We start from the raw sequence: 21467 nt of genomic DNA, 5'->3' as shown, positions 1-21467 counted from the left end.
CCATCTCGGTTCACTGCAACCTCTGCCTCCCGGTTCAAGTGACTCTCGTGCCCCAGCCTTCTGAGTAGCTGTGATTACAGGTGTGTGCCACCACACCCAGCTAATTTTTGTATTTTTAGTAGAGACAGGGTTTCACAATGTTGGCCAGGCTGGTCTCGAACTCCCGACCTCAGGTGATCCGCCCACCTCGGTCTTCCCAACTGGTGGGATTACAGGCGTGAGCCAACGCGCCTGGCCTCTGTAACTCATTTTCTAACATAGGGAGTGTTTTGACAGGCAGAGACGAGTCCAGGACAGCTGAATCATACTGGCAGAGCAAGAAAGTCCACTTGGTGTGTTAACTATAACGTATGTGAAAACTAGAAGCTATGACACAAAACTATCTCAAGAAGACCGCTTACACAGGGCACTTCAATAATAATTTGGTGACTCCTTAAAGGTTCAGTTCCATCAAGCCATGTCTTCATAAACTTGTAAATTGGCCAGCTTTGTTAGCAATTACACATAAAAATAGAATTTCTAATTTCCACTAATGGAAAAAAAAAAAAAGTGAGAAAAGTCCACGACAAAAACCTATTTCCAGATGTGAAAAGACATTTGTCATGACAAAGATTACTACCAGATGGGATATCCCACGTATTAATATCCATGAAAGTCAGTGATTTTGCTTGCTGAGGCGCCTTGTAACCAATGGCATCTTGGACTTGCTGAAATGCAGTATATTCTGTCTAGTGTTAATGGATCAGAACGAGACTTGTTTTCTCAGATGATGGCTAAAATGATTCCTATTTCACTCTTGAGTTTTGACCATTTAAATAGAATGGCCTTAAAAAATCAACTTTTATTTAAATAGCTCTGAAATTTGCTCTATTTAGGAAAGTTTTTTGGTGTAGTTTAAGAAATTTCTCTTGAGATTTTACATCCCTAAAGTTACTGAAACGTTTTATGTAACCCGAACTTTAGTAAGCTATCTAAACTTTCAGGTATAGATAAAAATAAAGATGTCAACTTTTTGCCTATCTGTAAGTTATCAGATTACAATGAAGCAATTCGTAATATTGGCGGCGATGTAGCTTTTCAGTTAGATGTACTCATGTAGCTAAAAATACGTAAAATTCAGTCTAATCCAACTGGAGGGAGTTTTCCAAATTGCAGAAAAGTTAAATATTAGTTTTCCATAAAAAAAGTCAGTGAAATTAAATCCAATCAGAATCTGAGATTTGTCTTTCAGCAGTTCTTGAAGTAACCCAACTTTAGGAAAGCACTGCCAGGTTTCTGTGGAAATCTTATTTCCCTGGTACATGACAACAAAGAGCTATTTCTAGACACTAAAAACAGCAGAAGGCCCAGCACTTTGGGAGACCGAGGTGGGCGGATCACGAGGTCAGAAGATCGAGACCATCCTGGCTAACACAGTGAAACCCCGTCTTTACCAAAAATATAAAAAAATTAGCCGAGCACGGTGGCGGGCGCCTGTAGTTCCAGCTACTCGGGAGGCTGAGGCAGGAGAATGGCGTGAACCCGGGAGGCGGAGCTTGCAGTGAGCCGAGATCACGCCACTGCACTCCAGCCTGGGCGACAGAGCGAGACTCCATCTCAAAACAAAACAAAACAAACAAAAGAAAAAAACAAAAAAACAGCAGATGGAACTTGCTAGAGAGTTAACTGAACTTTCACTTCCCTGGCTCCCCTCAAAACATGTGGTCTGTTTTATTTACAACTTTAGAGAACTGTGAAACATCAGTTTGTCGAATCTTACTTTTAACTATAAAGTCTGCAATTAGATCACAACTCATTTCTTTGAGGTCCTTGGGTGTGAATCCACTTTGGGTATACACAATGACGGCTGAATTCCTCATAAACATTCCCCTTTAAAACATTCCCTTCAGCTCTATTACACCTCTACCTTCTGTTTAAAAATCTTGTATTAATAAATAAAGGGAAAACCGAAATTGAATTTATAAAGTTTTATTTTTGTATATGTGCTAAATCTTAGGAACTGTGAACAATCTTCATGTCAGTCTGTTGGCTTGTAAAAGGCTAAGAAGTGCATGACTTGGGTGGTGAAATTTCCTTTTAGGAATCTGAATCTCAAAATAAATTTTCACACATTTGCAGTTTTAAAATGTGGTGCACCTTGCCCCCGCTTCTTTTACACCTATAAATTTGGAGGGAAAGTGCTAAATTTCTGCAAACTTTTTAAAATAATTGTTATAAATACAATCGGCAGCAAATTCTCAATACATTTAGCACTTCTGTAGTGTTTTATCACACTCAAAAACCTTATTTGCAAAAACTAAACACTCAACATATGTGTAGGACCAATTCTGGTTGAGTCCTACTATGAAACCAGTACTTTCTTTCTTCTTGGTAACACAAAAACTGGGGTGTAGGGGAGTGTTTTCCTTTATCAGCAGTATGTAGTACCTTTAAACTAGAGACCAAAACTGGGCACTTACAATGAAAAGGCAATTTTCTTATCCAGCTATAATCCTAAATAAGGCAGGATATATCCACCAAATTAACCACAAAATTCAGCAAAGTAAAATAGCTTGTGGGAGAACATAAGCTGGAAAAATACTAATAAAAAAACTGAATAACTTTGAAGTAGTCATCTGAATATTCACAGACTTGTTTTCATTTACAAATGTAAGTGAAATAAAAAAGGCTCCTCATCTTTCTAACCACTACTAGGATTAAGGATTTAAGTTATTCACTAAGTTAATCATGAAAAAAAAAGAAAACATCTTAATAATTCTAAATTTGTATACACAATGAAGACACAAGGCTGAGAAATTATCACCAGGAGAAAAATCAATGAAAGAAAAAAAATGTTATTTCTGCCTCTACAATGCTAAACATGAAAATTCAGTTGGTGGAGGGCTTAGAAACAGCAGCAATATGGTTTTTTTTAACAAGTTGTGCACTGAAATACTTAGATACAATAGGGCAAAAGCCCTTGTTCACACGGTTTTACAACTAAAATATCTTCAGTCTTTATGGCAACACATTCTACTGTCTTCTATAATCATGTCGTTTAGAATTCTGGGGGCTATTTCTTTCAAAGCAACACTGGCCATTCTGCAAACATTTAAAATAGGAAATATATGGCTCAAAAAATCAGTTGAGGGTGAACTAAATAATCCTTAGGCACTTTGAAGACTTCAAATTTAAAATGTGCCGTGTATGTTCAGAAAAAGACCTCAAAATCACCATGATGTTGCTCTTACAATAACATGCATCTTTAAATTTCTGGTTATACATTAATGCTTGCTTTAAGAGTTAAATATAGAAAATAATTTGCACAAACAAAAATAACTCCACTTTCCCTTGCTCCTGGTCACAACACAGACCACTCTTCCTCAAATGGAGACAAAAATGATTCATGAGCCCCTCACCTGGCACAAGGGGGTTTGTAAATTCAAAGCAACCAAAGTTGGGCTCTTCCTCCAAGTAGAAAAATTCACAGCCTTTTTTGTATGTCAAGTTTTTTCTCAAGGAAGTCATTAAAGTTTTTAAGTACATTACATATTTTGTTAAGGAGCAGGAAATATATAAATCTCCTCTCAGATGGTGAGATAGTACACCTAACAATAGTAACTCATTCAAATAAAGTTAACCTATTTCACTTGTTTAAAGAGCTTGGAATCAAGAAACTTTTAAATTAAAAAACTACCAATTGGGGCCGGGCATGGTGGCTCACACCTGCAATCCCAGCACTCTGTGAGGCCGAGGCGGGCGGATCACCTGAGGTCAGGAGTTCAAGACCAGCCTGGCCAACATGGTGAAACCCTGTCTCTACAAAAATTAGCTGGGTGTGGTGGTGGGTGCCTGTAATCCCAGCTACTCAGAAGGCTGAGGCGGAAGAATCGCTTGAAACCAGGAGGCGACGTTGTAGTGAGCCAAGATTGTGCCACTGCACTCCAGCCTGGGTGACAGAGCGAGACTCCATCTCAAAGAAGAAAACAACAAAAAAAAATAAAAACTATCAGTTGGAATTGCAAACACCGTAACTTTCACTCAAAGTAAAAACTATCTGGTGTCAAAATGTCCTACTATTGCAGGAACACCTAGAAGCACAGGTTGACTACAGAGTACTACAAATAAGATACCCAAAGCTTTATCTTAAATACCTGCCCCTTTTAATCACAAAATAATGCAATGCTCAATTTTGTTTCTCCTTTGTTCAGTTCCAAGTGTAGCCTTTTGACAAAACATTTCCCTACTAACTGAATTGTAAAAAATACAACCAAGCTTGTGCTCATTAAATATACATGTATATAAAAAACATACAAAAAGTACAAGATTATGTTAGGAAACTTTTACAGTGTCAACATCCTGATTTCTCAAAATATTCAGTAAAGGGCCAAAGGTCAAATCTTTCTGTGCACAAAAACTCAGTGTGACTGAAATCCTGAATCAGTGTCAGGCCTAGGCATGCTATGCACAGAATGAATTTTAATATGCAGTCCTCTGTGAAAAAAAAGGACAAAAAAAGTAACCAAAAAAAAAACCAAAAACACACCACAGGACAAAAAGTTCTTCTTAAATCAAATTCTATTTGTGAATTCAGCAAAATAATTTCTATAAAATAAAACAGCAAAATATTTAAATAGAATAGGGTGGGCTGTATCTGTTTGCAGGGTATTTGGTTTTTAGACAGGTTCCAAAAAATTACACACATTCAAGTTACCAATTCTCTTTTAAATACAGTATGAACTGAGGAGTTCCTTATTTGTAATCAAATGTTTATTCTGAAATTGTGATATCTCAATTATATTAACTAACCAGTAGTTTCTTTTTTAATGAGACCCTGCTTTGAACGTTAAACTTTTTGGAATAATGGAAGAGGAGCTAGGACAATTCTTGCTTTCAAGTAAAATTGTGACTGAGCAGAAAATCAGCCAGCTATCTTGGTGCAGAGAGGTACTCCAAGTACCGTGGGATTCTGATGACTTCCACGTCACTGGGATCCAGCAGAAGGAAAGTTTGAGAAGATTCACCTAATAAACGCTACCAAAGAAACAAAACAAGCACACCAAATACAGTCTTCTATTATGCTCCAGCATCTTGGCATAGCAAATTTTTGCATATTTGTTTTAAATTTTTTAAAATTCCCATTACTGATACGTAAATGTTCTTTATCCCACCCAGAGATTGAACTGTCCAACATTATACATAAGGAACATATGTGCAACTGAAAACAGCCTGTTTGTCACATTTCTCCCCTTGTTTTATATTTTAATATTCTAGGTGTAAGAAGTAAAAGCTCTGAGTAATACAGCTGTCACTTCTTGGACAACTGCTGTCATTATGGTAACTTTTTCCTCACTGGCTACACTAACTTGGTGTGAAGCCATGCTAAATGTTACAGCATAACTATAGCTTCAAAGTGATTAACCTAATATCAGAATAAAAAGGCAATGAAAAAAAATCTAGAAACAGTGTTACATCACCAATTTTCCACATCAACCAAATAATTTAAAGGTTACCAGCCTTACATTGCTCATAGCAAAATTGACTCCAGTGGCAAAGAATTAATATGAAACTATTGGTGTGGCTGACATGAATGGGCTCTGTTTTGTTGCTGTTGGATTTTTTTGTAAAGGAGCTGAACCAACTGCCATGGGGCAGGCAACACTGGTTGCAGAGTGCAGTGGGTATAACAAGAAAATTAACTTTTGTAGTTTGTGTAGATCTGTGAGTCTCATCAAGAAAAAAGTTTCTTGCTTAAGAATTAACAGTCAACATTAATATACTATATACACCTTTGCCATTTACACATTAGCATCAGGCCATTTATTACAAAACACTATACACTTTCCACTGCAGGCGGGTTATATATTGACAGCAAATTTCTGCAGATAAGACAGTGAATAAACTCTCCACTCCATGTTGATTAGGAATAGTTTTTCTAGTTTTAAATATTAGCCAGACACAGAAAAAGGTTGGACTGTAAGGCCTGGGTGCACAGTCTTGATGGAACCAGTTAATTATGTGCATTTCATTGATCCTTGGCTTGAGGTGGGGATACTTCTTCACTGCCTTCATAATTTTCTTGTGCTCGTTGGCCAGTTCTCTGAGGGTTGTTCATGTGATGTGCTGCTGGGCCTGTATATGGCTGTCCATGCACATGGTTATTCTGGGAAAGGAGAAGAGATCTGCATGTTAAAACTTTCCACACAGTAAAACAACTTCAAAATCATGGTCTAAAGTCTCTAGAAATGTAAACTTTTATTCTTGGGACTTACTCTGTAAATACCGTTGGACTACTATTGTGCAAGAACAAAAACAAAAACAAAAAAAGGCTTGAAAGAGAAAAACATAGTGTAAATGCAAACCCCCAAACCCTGAATAAGAGCAGTGATTGTGTAGGTCCACATACATCTTTGGCCAAAGTGATTTTTAGTGCCAAAATGATTTAGACTCAAGTCTGGCAAATAAAGGATTAACCCACTGTTGCTCTTGGTAAAAAATGTTCAGAAAACCATCTATGAGCATCTATTGATTCTTCCACATGCTAAATCCAATCGACTAACCATGATACAAGATAAACAGGAGTAGTAACCCTGAACTCACAATAATGCTGACTAAAAACAGAACAATGTTCAAGATGATAGAGTAACCAGGCATGATTAACATAAGAGCTTTCTCAGGGTCAAAGGAACTTAACACTTCCCTTGTGGATTTGGTTCCTTAACCTTTTAAAATGTCTGAACCCTACAGTGCTCTCATTTTTCTGTACATGCTCCATCAGCCAAGCTAAGATTCTAGACTTTTTTTTTTTTTTTTTTGAGATGGAGTTCACTCTTGTTGCCCAGGCTGGAGTGCAATGGTGCTATCTCGACTCACCACAACCCAACCTCCATCTCCTGGGTTCAAGAGGTTCTCTTGCCTCAGCCTCCCGAGTAGCTGGGATTACAGGCATGCGCCACCACACCCAGTTAATTTTGTATTGAGTAGAGACAGAGTTTCTCCATGTTGGTCAGGCTGGTCTCAAACTCCCGACCTCAGGTGATCTGCCTGCCTCAGCCTCCCAAAGTGTTGGGATTACAGGCACGAGCTACCGCGCCCGGTCGGGCTTTACTTTCTATAGATGAAAATATGTATGCTGAATGTGTACTTCCTAACTATTCAGTTTGCTTCTACGTACACAGTGAAATGTAAGAAAGAATGCCTGAAATGTTTCTCCAAGTATAGTTCCTGGACCATCAGCAGCATCACTTGGGAACTTGTCAGAAATGTTCATTTTCCAGTCCCTTGAAGACCTATGAAATCAGACACTTTGGGGTAGCGTCTAGCCCTCTGCTGGAGCAAGCCCTCCAGGGAGACTCATGCCTGTTCAAGTTTGAGTACCACTGCCTCACAAGAGCTGATTTAGTCACATTTCGGTTTCAGAAAGAAAAAGTTTTCATTTAGAATGTTTCTTCATCTCATTTCTTTTGCTATTTACTTACTAGTTTATTTACTTTATAGCTAATCACCTATGGAAATCTACCCAAATCCTTTTTTTTTTCTAGTGATTTTTACCATCACTGAAACCTATGGCTAAGTAACCAAGGACTTCTTACTTCATTGCATATCTTAATGTTTTTGAAATCCAGGTGAAGATTTTGCCTCACAGGAAATGTCACCACAATCCTTACAATGATGATTTCATGTTGACATAAATTCTCATAGTTTTATTAACTACCAGCATAAGGACATCTTCTTGACAAGGAAAACCCTACAGTGGTTAAGTTCAAACACGTTACACCATGACCCCTGCTCCAAACCATTCCTCTTCTGATCATGCTCCCAAAGCTAGTAGATAATCCTACCTGTTACTTTGTAGTCACAACCAACAATTGAGTCATCCTCTAAAATTAAGCATAAAACCTAGTTCTAGGGGATAAAACCACAAACGGACTCCTGTTTTACCTGTTGATACTGAGATCCAGGTGAATGGGGGTACAATGGGGCATCTTCAGGTGGAGGCGACTCATGTTCATCTGGGGCATCTTGGTCATCTGGCTCCTAATTTTGAATATTTCAAGATAAAGAATTATGTAGGCAAACTCAAGTTTATTTGTAACTTCTATTTGAAATAAACTTTAAAAATCTACAAAACTGACCCATTAGCAACTTTTCTTTTACTGCAGATAAAGAACTTGGGGAAAAAAAACAAAAAACAAAACGAAACAAAAACCTGATTTGCATTCTCTCAGAACTACTACATTTCAGACAATTTCACAGAAATTTCTCCAAAAGGCGGCTCCCTCATTAGCTTAAGATGACACAGAATAAACATTTTTCTGTTTTTGAGATGGAGTTTCACTCTTGTCCCCCAGGCTGGAGTGCACTGGCACGATCTCTGCTCACTGCAGCCTCCACCTCCTGGGTTCAAGTCATTCTCTAGCCTCAGCCTCCCAAGTAGATGAGATTACAGGCGCCACCACCACGCCTGGCTAATTTTTCTATTTTTAGTAGAGATGGGGTTTCACCATGTTGGCCAGGCTGGTCTTGAACTCCTGACCTCAGGTGATCCGCCTGCCTTGGCCTTCCAAAGTGCTGGGATTACAGGCATGAGCCACTGCGCCCAGCCGAATAAACATTTTTCAAAACCCAAAACTTCAACATAATCTTTTAATAATATCATTAATACATAAACACTGGCCTATAAAATAAAGAATTACTTTGCTCTCTTCCATTTCTATCTGCTGCACACTGGTGGCTTTTTTTACCTCCTCTGGACAGAGTTCACAAGCTTTTGCAAGTGTCATCCTAGCACTATGTGATCTCTCCAAGAAATAACCATTTGATGTTTCATTGCTTTGCACTGGGGGAGACCAATTGTTGTAAGTGTACTGAGGATTGCCAGTATATGGTCTTCTTTCAAGTTCATCTCCAAGCCATTCCACCGCCCAGGTCCACTTTCTTTTAAGATCTCCATTGCCCTGCAAAAGAAAATAAAACCACATATATCAGAGGATTTGGAATACTTCAAAGTTAACTTAAAATGACAACCCCAAGTTCTCATTCTCTTCTTTTAAAACAGAATCCTTAATTCTGATTAAGATTTCTACAAAATTGTAAGAAAAAAATCCTCACCTGCAGGATTTGGTAAGCAACAGGACAGTTACTAAATAGAGCTACCATACATTTTATACACTGGTATGCTCTTTTTTGATAGTGATTCTTAGATCGTTGGATTGTGTCAAACAGCCCATCTCGGTCATCTGGAATTCCTTTCAGTGCATTATGAATTCTGAAAGAGAACCAGATAAAAAATAAAAACATCTAAAATCTAATAGCTAATATATACTGAGTGCCTACTATGTGCCACTCAATAATGTCTTTGATTTAGTCATTTAATCTAACATTAGACAACAGGTATTATTATTAAACCTTCATTTATTTATTTTTTTGAGACAAAATCTCGCTCTGTCACCCGGGCTGCAGTGCAGTGGTGCCATCTTGGCTCACTGCAAGTTCTGCCTCCTGGGTTCATGCCCTTCTTCTGCCTCAGCCTCCTGAGTAGCTGGGACTACAGGCACGTGCCACCACGCCCGGCTAATTTTTTGTATTTTTAGTAGAGACAGGGTTTCACCATGTTAGCCAGGATGGTCTCGGTCTCCTGACCTCGTGATCCACCCGCCTCGGCCTCCCAAAGTGCTGGGATTACAGGCGTGAGCCACCATGCCCAGCCTTATTATTAAACCTTTTAACAGATGAGAAAATTGGCACAGAGTTACATAGCTTGCTGAGGTCATATAGCTGTGGAGCAGTCTGACTCCAGAGTCTGTGCTCTAACTTATTACCAATCCAAAATAATTCTGCCATGTATGCAATTTAAACACATTACCTGAAGTGAATTCAGGACACTCAAGAGTAATGCAAATTTTAAAAAATAACGAAGTTTATGACTGCTGTAGTCGAGGGTAATTTGCTACACATCAATACCTTTTATAAAACTGCATCTCTGAAGGCAAGTTAGGATTCAGTGACATAATTTGGAGGTACATATTTGAATTCTAATAACGAGAATACATTGCAGGCAAAGCATTTTGACAGGCAATAGTACAATTTGGCTGATTTGCCAGTAACACAGGATTTCATTTCAGTTTCTCCCAAACTACAACGGAGTAATAATACATAGCCAACTAGTTCCTGTCTTTCCCTGGAGTAACTAACTTAAAACATGATTGGAGGGGCACAAACATGCCTTGTTTTTGTGTTAAAAATATTATGTGCCAGTAAATAAACAAAATACTATTCAGCTATAAACTAATGATATATGCTATAACATGGATGGACTCTGAAAACATTAAGCTAAGCGAAAGAAGTCAGACACACAAATTGCATATTTCGTTTTTTTTTTTTTTTTTTTTTTTTTGAGGCAGAGTCTCACTCTGTCGCCGGGGCTGGAGTGCAGTGGCCGGATCTCAGCTCACTGCAAGCTCCGCCTCCCGGGTTTACGCCATTCTCCTGCCTCAGCCTCCCGAGTAGCTGGGACTACAGGCGCCCGCCACCTCGCCCGGCTAGTTTTTTGTATTTTTTAGTAGAGACGGGGTTTCACCGTGTTAGCCAGGATGGTCTCGATCTCCTGACCTCGTGATCCACCCGTCTCGGCCTCCCGAAGTGCTGGGATTACAGGCTTGAGCCACCGCGCCCGGCCCATATTTCGTTTTTACGAAATGTCTAGAATAGGCAAATCCACAGAGACAGCAGATTAGTGGTTGCTAGGGCTAGAAGGAATGGTGAGTGACTATTTAATTGGGTAGGGGTTTCCTCTTGGAGTAATAAAAAAAAGGTTCTGGGACAGGCGCGGTGGCCCATGCCTGTAATCCCAACATTTTGGGAGGCTGAGGTGGGTGGATCACAAGGTCAGGAGATGGAGACCATCCTGACTAACATGGTAAAACCCCGTCTCTACTAAAAATACAAAAAAAATTAGCCGGGCGTGGTGGCGGGTGCCTGTAGTCCCAGCTACTCGGGAGGCTGAGGCAGGAGAATGGCGCGAACCTGGGAGGTGGAGCTTGCAGTGAGCTGAGATCGCGCCACTGCACTCGAGTCTGGGCAACAGAGCAAGACACCCTCTCAAAAAAAAAAAAAAGTTCTGGAATCAGATAGTGGTAATGGCTATACAACAGTGTGAATGTACTAAAAGTCACTGAATTGTATACTTTGAAATGGTGAGTTTTGTTATGTAAATTTTACCTCAATTAGAAAACATAACCTGGACACTGAGAATTTAAAGATTCTCATGTACACTATGTATTTTACTTAATAGTATGTTTCAATTCAAAGTAAGATTTTTTTTCCTCCATCAAATGCATTCATGATTTCCAAACAAAACAGATTACTTCAACAATTTTGCAAAGCTTAATCATTTCAGACAAATCAACCATGTTCAGGCCCTCTTGCTGTTTAATCTGAAACGCTACACATAAATTGCTTTTACCTTCAGTTTTTTCAGGTAACAATGAAGTGCTAAATCATTATTTCTACCATATCACATTTTCTCCCCATATCAACCGTTCTCAAATGCCATTTTTATTAATACTATCTTCACCTGCCTATTACCTGATGCCAAGCAGTGCTGGGCACATGGTAGACACTCCATAAATATTTGAACATTGTTTACTGAATGAACTAAAAGCTCATTATGAGAAAATTATTTTCACGTTTGGGCCAGTGATTCATATAACAACAGTATCTTACTAATCTGATTACACGAAAGTGTAATTCCCACATTTACTCTAGCACATATGTCTTTGCCATTATCACTTGCTCTAATCAAACAAGAGCTAAGATGTGATTAACTGGTTTAAAACTGTAAGTGCTTACAGTATTTTCCTTTTTTAAAAAATAGAGGCAAGATCTTGCTATGTTGGTCAAGCTGGCCTTGAACTCCTGGTCTCAAGTGATTCTCCTGCCTTGGCCTCCCAAAGTGTTTATTACAGGGGTAAGCCACTGTGCCCAGAAATACAACATTTTAAAAAAAAGAAAATAGCAAAAGTTAGATTTCGTTAAAATCCACTCTGAAGAAAGCTTTCAAATCCTATGAACATATTTAGAAGGGCACTGAATACTGCCTGAATAAATGACCCATAATTTTGAGCTACTATCTTTTGTGTCTCAGGAAAATTTATTTTTGGTTTACTGCTATTTTTACAGTATTTGTTTGAAATCTATTATGGTAAATTTGGAGATAATTTGAAAATACTAAGTCACAAATTCTGGCGTTCGCAATCCCCACTAAAACTCCAGATTGTAACTTCTCTTTAAGCATTTTGTTGTTACAGAACTTGTTTTTGAGTTTGTTTTATTACATTGGCAGATGGGAGGCAAACTGTGACATAGACTTTGAATTGTTTTCCCAAACAAACTATTATACTATCTTCCATGTGGGAAGGTAAGTTCTAAAACCCGGCGGTGCTGCCAACTAATAACCATAATTTATCATCAATTATATAACTCTTGGGATTAAAGATAATATATTCAACTTTTACTGCAAAAAAAACAAAACAAAAAACAAACAAACAAACAAACAAACAAAAACAAACCGAAACAAATAGAAAAATTCTGGTGAAAGTTTGAGGACCAGTTAAGCTGGATAACCTTAGTTTTTATGGGGGAAAAAAGTTAACATTCTAAAACTTCTCATAGAAACTAATTATAATTGATCCCCTCATTATTCATGAATTCCGCATTTGTGAATTGCTTACTTCCTAAACTTTATTTATAATTGCAAAATCAATCATCAAGGTGCTTTCTTGGGCATCTGTGGACACATGCAGAGGAGCAAAAATATCAAGTTGTCCAACACAAACGTTCTTAGCTGAAGTCCAAAAGAGTGTCATTCTGTCTTGTTTCAGCTTAAGCTGTAAACAAGTGTCCTTCATGGTGTATTTAGTGCCACATTTTCCACATATTTGTGCTTTTGTTGGTTATTTTTATGTTTAAAATGACCCCCAAGTATATAATGTTGAAGTGGTATCTAATGTTCCTAACCACAAGAAGGATGTGATGCGCCTTACGGAGAATGTGTTGAGAAGCTTAAGTTCAGGCTTAAGTTACAGAGCTGTTGGCTGTGAACTCTAAGTCAACAATATATGTTAAATGACTTTAAATAGAAACACATATAAAACAAGGTTATGTATTGTCTGGCTGATAAAAATGTAAACAAGAGGCTTATAGAAACCTAATTCTGTATTTCCTCCTAGGAGTAATGGTTCAGTATTTGCTAACTCAGTGTCTGTGGGGGACTTTACAGAATATAAATACCATGAAAAATGGAAATCGTACTTACCTAAAGCCTATTTTTACATATACTATTATACTTCATGTGACTAATGACTAATGACTAAGTTACTTCAAGAGACTAATTCTAAAACAAATGTAATCTAATCATAAAATAATCCTCAGGCATCATTAATGAAATTCAAATATTTACCAAAAGCCCAAGCTAGCTCTTCCTTAATTAAAAAAATCATTCTAAAGAAATAGGCTTTTTAAGTATGAAATTTAGGCAGTGAGAGAAAAGAATAAAAGAGGAAATAAAATTCTGAGGAAAGGGGGAGAACTTGTTATTTACCCTTGTCCTAGGTTTAAGATAAAACATTCACTAGAACTCCAATAGGTTAAAAAAAAGTAGTGACTGTCAATTTCAGTTAACTCTAACACCTGGGGCAAGCCTAACTGCTTCCAGTCACAAAAAGAGTATCCACCTGTGAGTTTGCCAGGAGTCCTCAATCAGTAAGATTTGCAAAAGCAGATCCAAATAGGGCCGCAGTTCATAGGTATAGGAATATGCAACCTAAAAACAAGTAAGACATAGTGAGTAACTTAATGAAAGGAATAAGAAATCAAATTATAAACATACAAATGTTATTTTCCTTTTACCTGCCAGAGAAGTTCACTGAGGACAGTAGATGAGAACTGCGGATTCTCCCAGCAGCAAAAACGAAGCAATTTGACGGTTTCGTCTGAATTACTGCAGTCTTCAATGATTTTCTTCACATAACTTGTTCTCACAAATAAAATGTCTGCCACATTCTGCTGAATTGGCATTATAGGTTGTGATAAATTAGGATCACCAAAAGGATTGGGAAGAGGAGGATTACCTAGAATACAGATTTGTCACCAATAAAAAAAACTAGTAAGCTTCTCCACAATAACACACAACTTTCATGACAGAAAATAGCCTATATATAGCCTATAAATTGTTTTTTTTTTTTTTTATCCTAACATGGAGTCTTGCTCTGTTGTCCAGGCTGGAGTGCAATGGCGCGATCTCAGCTCACTGCAACATCCACCTCCCATGTTCAAGCGATTCTCCTGCCTCAGCCTTCTGAGTAGCTGGGACTACAGGTGCATGCCACCACGCCTGGCTAATTTTTTTGTATTTTTGTAGAGATGCGGTTTCGCCATGTTTGCCAGGCTGGTCTTGAACTCTTGACCTCAAGTGATCCACCCGCCTTGGCCTCCCAAAATGCTGGGATTACAGGCATTAGCCACCATGCCTGGCCAAATGTTTTATTTTAGAAAAATAACATTTTAAATCAAGTTTCCTAAGCACAACAAAGAAAGTAACATTATGCATTATAATGATCAGATAGATATACCAAGATGTAAAAATGCAAAATCTAAACATAATTTTTTTTTTTTTGGACACAGGGTCTCTCTCTGTCACCTAGGCTGGAGTGCAGTGGTGTGACCATAGCTCACTGCAGCCTTCTCCTGGGCTGAAGTGATTCTCCCACTTCAGTCTCCTGAGTAGCTGGGACTATAGGTGCACACCACCACACCCAGCCAACTTTTTTGTTGTTGTGATCCTCCTGCCTTGGCTTCCCCCAAAGCGTAGGGATTACAGGCATGAACCACTGAGCCCAGCCTAAAAAGTTAATTCTTAAACTATTTCATAAACATGATATCAACCTCAGTCACAAGGAGAGAGAAAAAAGATCCCCATTAAATACATAAAAAAGGTACAGGGCTAAAATACTCCAAAGCAAAAATCTTCCTCCAGACTCTTAGTACTATATATGCTCAGCAGTATTTAAAAACTACTGTAAAGAGGGCCGGGCATGGTGGCACACACCTGTAATCCCAGCACTTTGGGAGGCCCAGGTGGGCAGATCATCTGAGGTCAGGAGTTCGAGACCAGCCTGACCAACATGGTGAAACCCTGTCTCTGCCAAAAATACAAAATTAGCCGGGCGTGGTGGTGGGTGCCTGTAATCCCAGCTACTTGGGAGGCCAAGGCAGGAGAATGGCTTGAACCGGGGAGGTGGAGGTTGCAGTGAGCCGAGATCATGCCATTGCACTCCAGCCTGGGCAACAACAGCAAAACTCCGTCTCAAACAACAACAACAACAACAACAACAACAACAACAACAACAACAGACTACTGTAAAGAATGGAGCATTCAAATTTACCATTGATTGAAGACTGCATTCTTGAAGAGACATTGCAACAGCGGATCAGCTGTGACACTACTGAGTATAATTTGCCTAATTCAGCATACTGATATTTGATTGGAGGACCTGGACCTTCATCTAAAGACACAAGCATAAAGGTAGCAGGTACACTCAATTTCAGAAGCTGTGTCTTCTCTGCCACACCTACAACAAAGGAGTGAAGGGGAGAAGAAAGAGAGGGAGAAAAATGCGAGGAAAAAATTAAGATGGCAAGGGCTTCATGAATAAAACAATCAGTTATACAAAATATCTTGTCTATAATTTTTATGATCAGAAAAATTTTGATTTGTAATTTTATCACTTTTACTTAGCATTCAGAGAATTATTTTACCAGAAAAGAGAACTCATCCATTGAGTATAAGTATTAACATTGTTAAACAGTGACCATGACTATGACATTCCAATCACACCGGCTCACTGTAAGGAAGATGAACACTTTTTCTTTTTTGAGACAGTCTTGCTCTCTCGCCAGGCTAGAGTGCAGTAGCGCGATCTCAGCTCACTGCAACCTCTGCTTCCCAGGTTAAGCAATTCTCCTGTCTGAGCCTCCCCAGTAGCTGGGATTACAGGCATGTACCACGCCCAGCTAATTTTTGTATTTTTAGTAGAGGTGGGGTTTCACCATGTTGGCCTGGATGGTCTCGGTATCTTGACCGCGTGATTCTCCTGCCTTGGCCTTCCAAAGTGCTGGGATTATGAGCCACTGCGCCCGACTGGAAGATGAACACTTTCTACGGCCTGGAGAGTCTAAAGGGACTAACCAAGACTGCAACCCTCATTTGTAAGGAGGATGAAAACAACAGAACAACTATATTAAGTAAGAACTCTTGGTTTTGGCCCCTCTTCATGGTAATAAGCTAAGGAGCAGTTCTCAAACCATAACCACACTTCCTCCTTCCTCGATTCCTGATTTTCTTTCTACCTCTTTTTGTTCTTAATTGCAACTCCTCCTTCCTGTCTCTTAAAAACTGATGTTTCTCCAAGTTGCCATGCCAGGCTATCTTCTCACACTGATTTCCCTGGATGATGTAGCCCACACCCATGGCTTTAATGTTCTAGATAATTTCATTCACAAAATAAAGGAAAAAAAAAAGATAATTTCATTCAGATGATTCAAAAACATTTCAAGACAAATTACTTACTGTTCTACTGTATATCTCCATTTGGGTGTCACACAGGCTCAAACTCAATCTACCCAAACTGAACTCACCCCTTTCTTCCCATAGTGTTTCTCCTCCTGTATTTCCCCTCAGTAAATGGTACCACTCACAGTTGTTTATGTTAGAATTTTGGGGATCATTCTTCACATCTCTTCCCTGTCCTGTCCTTCTCTGAATATCCAATCACCAAATCCACTGATTCCACTTCTTATAAAAAGCACCATATATCTATCTGTCCACTTGTATCTCTCTCACTGCCAGTTCTCCAGTACAGGCCACAATGATCTTATGTCTACAGATCATTTTAACACTCTCTGGGATCTTATTCCATTGCAATCCATTCCACACTGTGGCCACAGGGATCTTTCTAGATGGTATTATCTGTTCAAAACCCTACAATGGCTCATCCGATGCCTCAGTATCTCTCACAAGGCCTATTAAACCGCATGATCAGAAACTCCTGCTCAGCACTCCTGCCATTCCCATCTTACATCAATTCTAGTCAGACTGGACAACTTTCATTCCGTCCAATAAGCCACACCAAGTTTATCACGTCTTTGCATCTGCTGTTCACTCTAGATGGAAAGCTCAACTAACCAATTCCCACGTTACATTCCCCATTAAGTCTTCTGTACTCCCCAAATCCCTTCAGGTACCATGCCCCCCATGATGCACTTTGCATTTTCCCTATTAGAGCCATTAACATATTTTATGGCAACTACATTATTTGCTTCTATATTCCATTAGGCAATCTTATTTATTGCCATATCCCCCAAAACATAATAAAAACAGGTCCACAACCTCTTACCTAAAATCCTAAGACTCCGAAAGCTATTTTAATTTTTAATTTTTTGAGACGGAGTCTCACTCTGGCGTGATCTGAGCTCACTGCAACCTCCGCCCCCTGGGTTCAAGCGATTATCCTGCCTCAGCCTCCTGAGTAGCTGGGATGTGCCACCATGCTCGGCTAATTTTTGTATATTTAGTAGAGACGGGGTTTCACCGTGTTGGTCAGGTTGGTCTTGAACTCCTGACCTCGTGATCCACCCGCCTCGGCCTCCCAAAGTGCTGGGATTACAGGCGTGAGCCACCGCACCTGGCCTAAAAGCTATTATTATAACAAGGTTTTTTTTTTTTTTTTTTTTTTTTTTGAGACGGAGTCTTGCCCTGTTGTCCAGGCTGGAGTGCAGTGGCGCTATCTCTGCTCATTGCAACCTGTGCCTCCCGGGTTCAAGCAATTCTCATGCCTCAGCCTCCCGAGTAGCTGGGACTACAGGTGCCCGCGACCACACCCTGCTAATTTTTGTATTTTTAAGTAGAGACGGGGTTTTACCATGTTTGCCAGGATGGTCTTGAACTCTGTACCTCAGGTGATCTGCCTGCCTCGGCCTCCCAAAGCGCTGGGATTACAGGCATGAGCCACCTCGTCCAGCCCAACAAAGTTTTTCATTAAGTTGGTGTCAAAATGTGTTTGTTGGGATAACCTAGCCTGAACTGACTAAAGGCTACTTACAGTCTTCATTTCTCCCTTCAGTATAAATATTTACATTTTACTGTAGAAATATTAATGTGTTCAATTGTAAGCTGTTGTCTCAGACCCTGCTATAGAGATACGGATATATGCACTGCCTTGCTTTTCTTAAATCCAAACAATTCTCAATCCCAATGCATATCTGATCTTAAGGACTTCATATTAAGGTTTATAGACCATACAGTATTTGTTTTCAGCAAGAAAATTTTATAAGTAGGTTACATTATGGAACAATGATGTGTGCTTTCTGAACAGGCAATATCTAAAAGAAGAGTTGAACAGAGTAAGATTTTTCTGAATGTCTAAATTTGGCATTTTTAAGTTCGAAATATAGATTCCACTGATGCTTATCTAATAAATATTCTTTTCTTTCTCATCTACAAATACCCAAATATCTACAATGTGGAAAAAGGTAAGGGAAAGGAAGACAAACTAAATAGACAAATGAAAAGTACAATCTCCCTTATGTTAAAAAAGTCCATGAATCCAATGGTGATTAAGTAATGTCACAGAAAAAAACCTGAAATGACAGGTATGCCTGGATACAGAACTTCATTTTGGATATATGGCTGTTTGGTTTGTTTGCTTTTTGGAGACAGGGTCTCATTCTGTTGCCCACGCTGGAGAGCACTGATGCAATCACGGGTACCGCAGCCTCAACCTCCTTAGCTCAAGTGATTCTCCCACCTCAGCCTCCCAAGTAGCTAGGACTACAGGCATATGTCATCACACCCAGCTAATTTTTAAATTTTATTTTGTAGAGATAGGGTCTCCCTATGGTGTCTAGGTTGGTCTCAAACTCCTGGGCTCAAGCAATCCTCTTGCTTTGGCCTCCCAAAGTGTTGGGAATACAGGCATAAGTCATTGTGCCCAGCCCTTAAATTAATATTTTAAGCAAGTATTTTTATTATCCATAATTGTAATTTACTTACACAAAAACTTATGTACAGACCAAGTCTGCTATCTAAATTTGGTGAGTATCACAACCATCTGGGGACTCCTTTGAAAACATGGATTCCCTGACATTAGCTTTGCGGATGCTGATTCAATCAGTGTGAGAAGAGGCCTAGAAACCAGTATTTACCAAAAGCAGCCAGATTTGGCACCACTGCATTAGGAGATTAAAAAAAAAAAAAAAAAAATCAAGACAGATTCTGACCTGTGTCTACTACAAAGACACATGCATAAAGTAAAAGGTGAAAGTGCCATGTTCAGATAAAATTCACAACAGGTTTTATGGGAAATTGTTTCTATTTCAAATCAGATTATATTTTATCACTTGACCTAAATGACTTCACAATTTAATATGATACATCAAAACAGAATTCTGAAAAACTTAAAATTCTTACCTAAATTGGCATACATTACAAACAGGTTGAAATACTGCTGTAAATGACGCCCATGCTCTGAAACTTCCCTTCTCAAGAGATTTAGTACTGCTCTTAGTAAGTGATCACTCAAGCTTAAGTTGTCATAAGCCTGTAAAGGATAAAACATTACCTGTTTTACAGCAACAAGGTATATGTATACTTCTATTTGCATAAAAAGGACATGCACATATGCTGATACAGGCATACGTTTATGGAAGGACTGATCACACCAACTAAACTATTTTGCTTCTTCAGAAAGGGAATGAAGATCAGAGGTGGATTTCATTATAATTCTTCACACTTGTAATTTTTTTTAAAAACTAAGACTATTTTAAAAAATCTTCAAAATAGTCTCTCATATTTTTAAAGAGCCAATAATTGCTATTCATTGCTATGCAGTAATATTAAATGGAACTCACTGACATCATATTGTGTGTGTGTTTCTGTTAGGTAAACATATCAAGTGGATGCACATAGGTTTGTGTCTTCGACTTCCAGGAAACACAATTTATTTGTAAACATCTCATCATTTAGAAAGAAAGCTGTGCAATTACCTGACTAGAAGGTCCAGGAGAGGCAAAAGGTGAAGGACATGGCCCATCTTGCAAGGAAAAATGTGCAATAAAGACTATAAGTTTTGCAAACGCACCCCTCACTTCTGCACTAGGGCACTCCAGAAGGTATTCGGAGAAACGATTTGAAACATTAAAAAGGACGTTATGAGCAAACCAAAAACGTACATTCTTGCTGTGACGAAGGAGAATACACAATGCATCATACCTAAAATAAAACAAAAAAATCTATGACTATTAATTCAATAACTTGTTCTCTATAGTAAAAGGATGAGTCTCATTGAACCAAAAAAAAAAAAAGACAAAGATCTTCCTCTATTGCTGGAGAGAGAACCAGCAAAGGTTGCTTCTAGTATTAAAACAACAGATAAATACTATGACTTGGTCTATTCTCTCAGTTACAAAACGGGTGAAAGCTTGTCCTCTAAAAATCCATTAACAAACTCTTCCTAGGTTCAGACAAAATATCACCCCCTTATCTTGACATACTATTTCTGAAATCAGTAAGTAAAAATTATTAAATCAATGTATTATAATGGCCTCTATACTTTCACAATTAGAAACTTAAGAAAACCATTTTAATTTTTTACCCTTTTAATCTGTGTCAGAATTCAATCTAGGTAAGCTAAAACCTCATAAATTTCATAAGTAGCTTACACTTTTCAGTCCCATCTTGTAATCTTTGGTTTTGTTTGAGACAGGATCTTGCTCTGTTGCCCAGGCTGGAGTGCAATGGCACGGTCATGGCTCACTGCAGTCTCAACCTCCCAGGCTCCAGCAATCCTCCCACCTTAGCCTTCCGAGTAGCTGGGATTACAGGTGTATGCCACCATACTTGGGTAATTTTTAAAATCTTCTTTGAAGAGATGGGGTCTCACTATGTTGCCTAGGCTGGTCTTGAACTCCCGAGCTCAAACAATCCTCCCACCCTGGCCTCCCAAAGTGCTGGGATTACAGGTGTGAGTCACTGTCCCCAGTCTCATCTTGTAATCTTTGGTGCAGAGATGTCAAAGATATGATAGAAGGTAATAGAAGAAGTCAGTTTCTGAATAACAAAAGGCCATGTTTAGACTAAGTAACTATTTTAATATGATTTCTCTATTGTGACCCAGTTATTTTTATTCTGCATTCCAAACTTCAAACAAAATTCTCATGGTTTAGAAAAAAATAAAGTAGTCTACTAAAGAACCAAACCAAACATTAGTATAATAGGAACGAAAATCCAAAGCAATGTACCAATCACTGGCAGAGCCACGGACTACTTTCTTTGTGTGAAATCCTGTAGTAAAGAGGAACCTAGCAGCAAGTTGAATACTGATCATAGTGATTTCTTCTGCTTCAGGCAACAGGTGATCTTGCCCTATAAATAA

At 38.7% G+C, this 21467-nt stretch overlaps 1 protein-coding gene across 5 annotated transcripts in view; it reads right to left on the bottom strand.

The window, feature by feature from the left end:
• Window positions 1-1952: 1952 nt before the first annotated feature.
• Window positions 1953-21467, bottom strand: part of USP9X (ubiquitin specific peptidase 9 X-linked) — a 150008-nt gene continuing 130493 nt past the window's right edge. For 2 of the 5 annotated variants that reach the window (XM_030933583.1, XM_030933581.1), the window contains exons 36-45: window positions 21334-21457; window positions 20080-20305; window positions 19505-19634; window positions 15423-15608; window positions 13888-14108; window positions 13713-13801; window positions 9091-9247; window positions 8676-8936; window positions 7921-8016; window positions 1953-6142 (exon numbers count right to left, since the gene is read on the bottom strand). In XM_030933583.1, the coding sequence (XP_030789443.1) occupies window positions 6005-6142; window positions 7921-8016; window positions 8676-8936; window positions 9091-9247; window positions 13713-13801; window positions 13888-14108; window positions 15423-15608; window positions 19505-19634; window positions 20080-20305; window positions 21334-21457 (1628 nt within the window). In that variant the 3' untranslated portion in view covers window positions 1953-6004. The remainder of the gene's footprint in view (window positions 6143-7920; window positions 8017-8675; window positions 8937-9090; window positions 9248-13712; window positions 13802-13887; window positions 14109-15422; window positions 15609-19504; window positions 19635-20079; window positions 20306-21333; window positions 21458-21467) is intronic. The other 3 variants (XM_030933585.1, XM_030933584.1, XM_030933586.1) reach the window with 3 other exon arrangements.

This window comes from Rhinopithecus roxellana, chromosome 7, assembly GCF_007565055.1.
Source record: "Rhinopithecus roxellana isolate Shanxi Qingling chromosome 7, ASM756505v1, whole genome shotgun sequence".
Classification (NCBI taxonomy): Eukaryota; Metazoa; Chordata; class Mammalia; order Primates; family Cercopithecidae; genus Rhinopithecus; species Rhinopithecus roxellana.
Note: the sequence above shows the minus strand (reverse complement) of the source record. Positions and strands in the feature narration are given on the sequence as shown.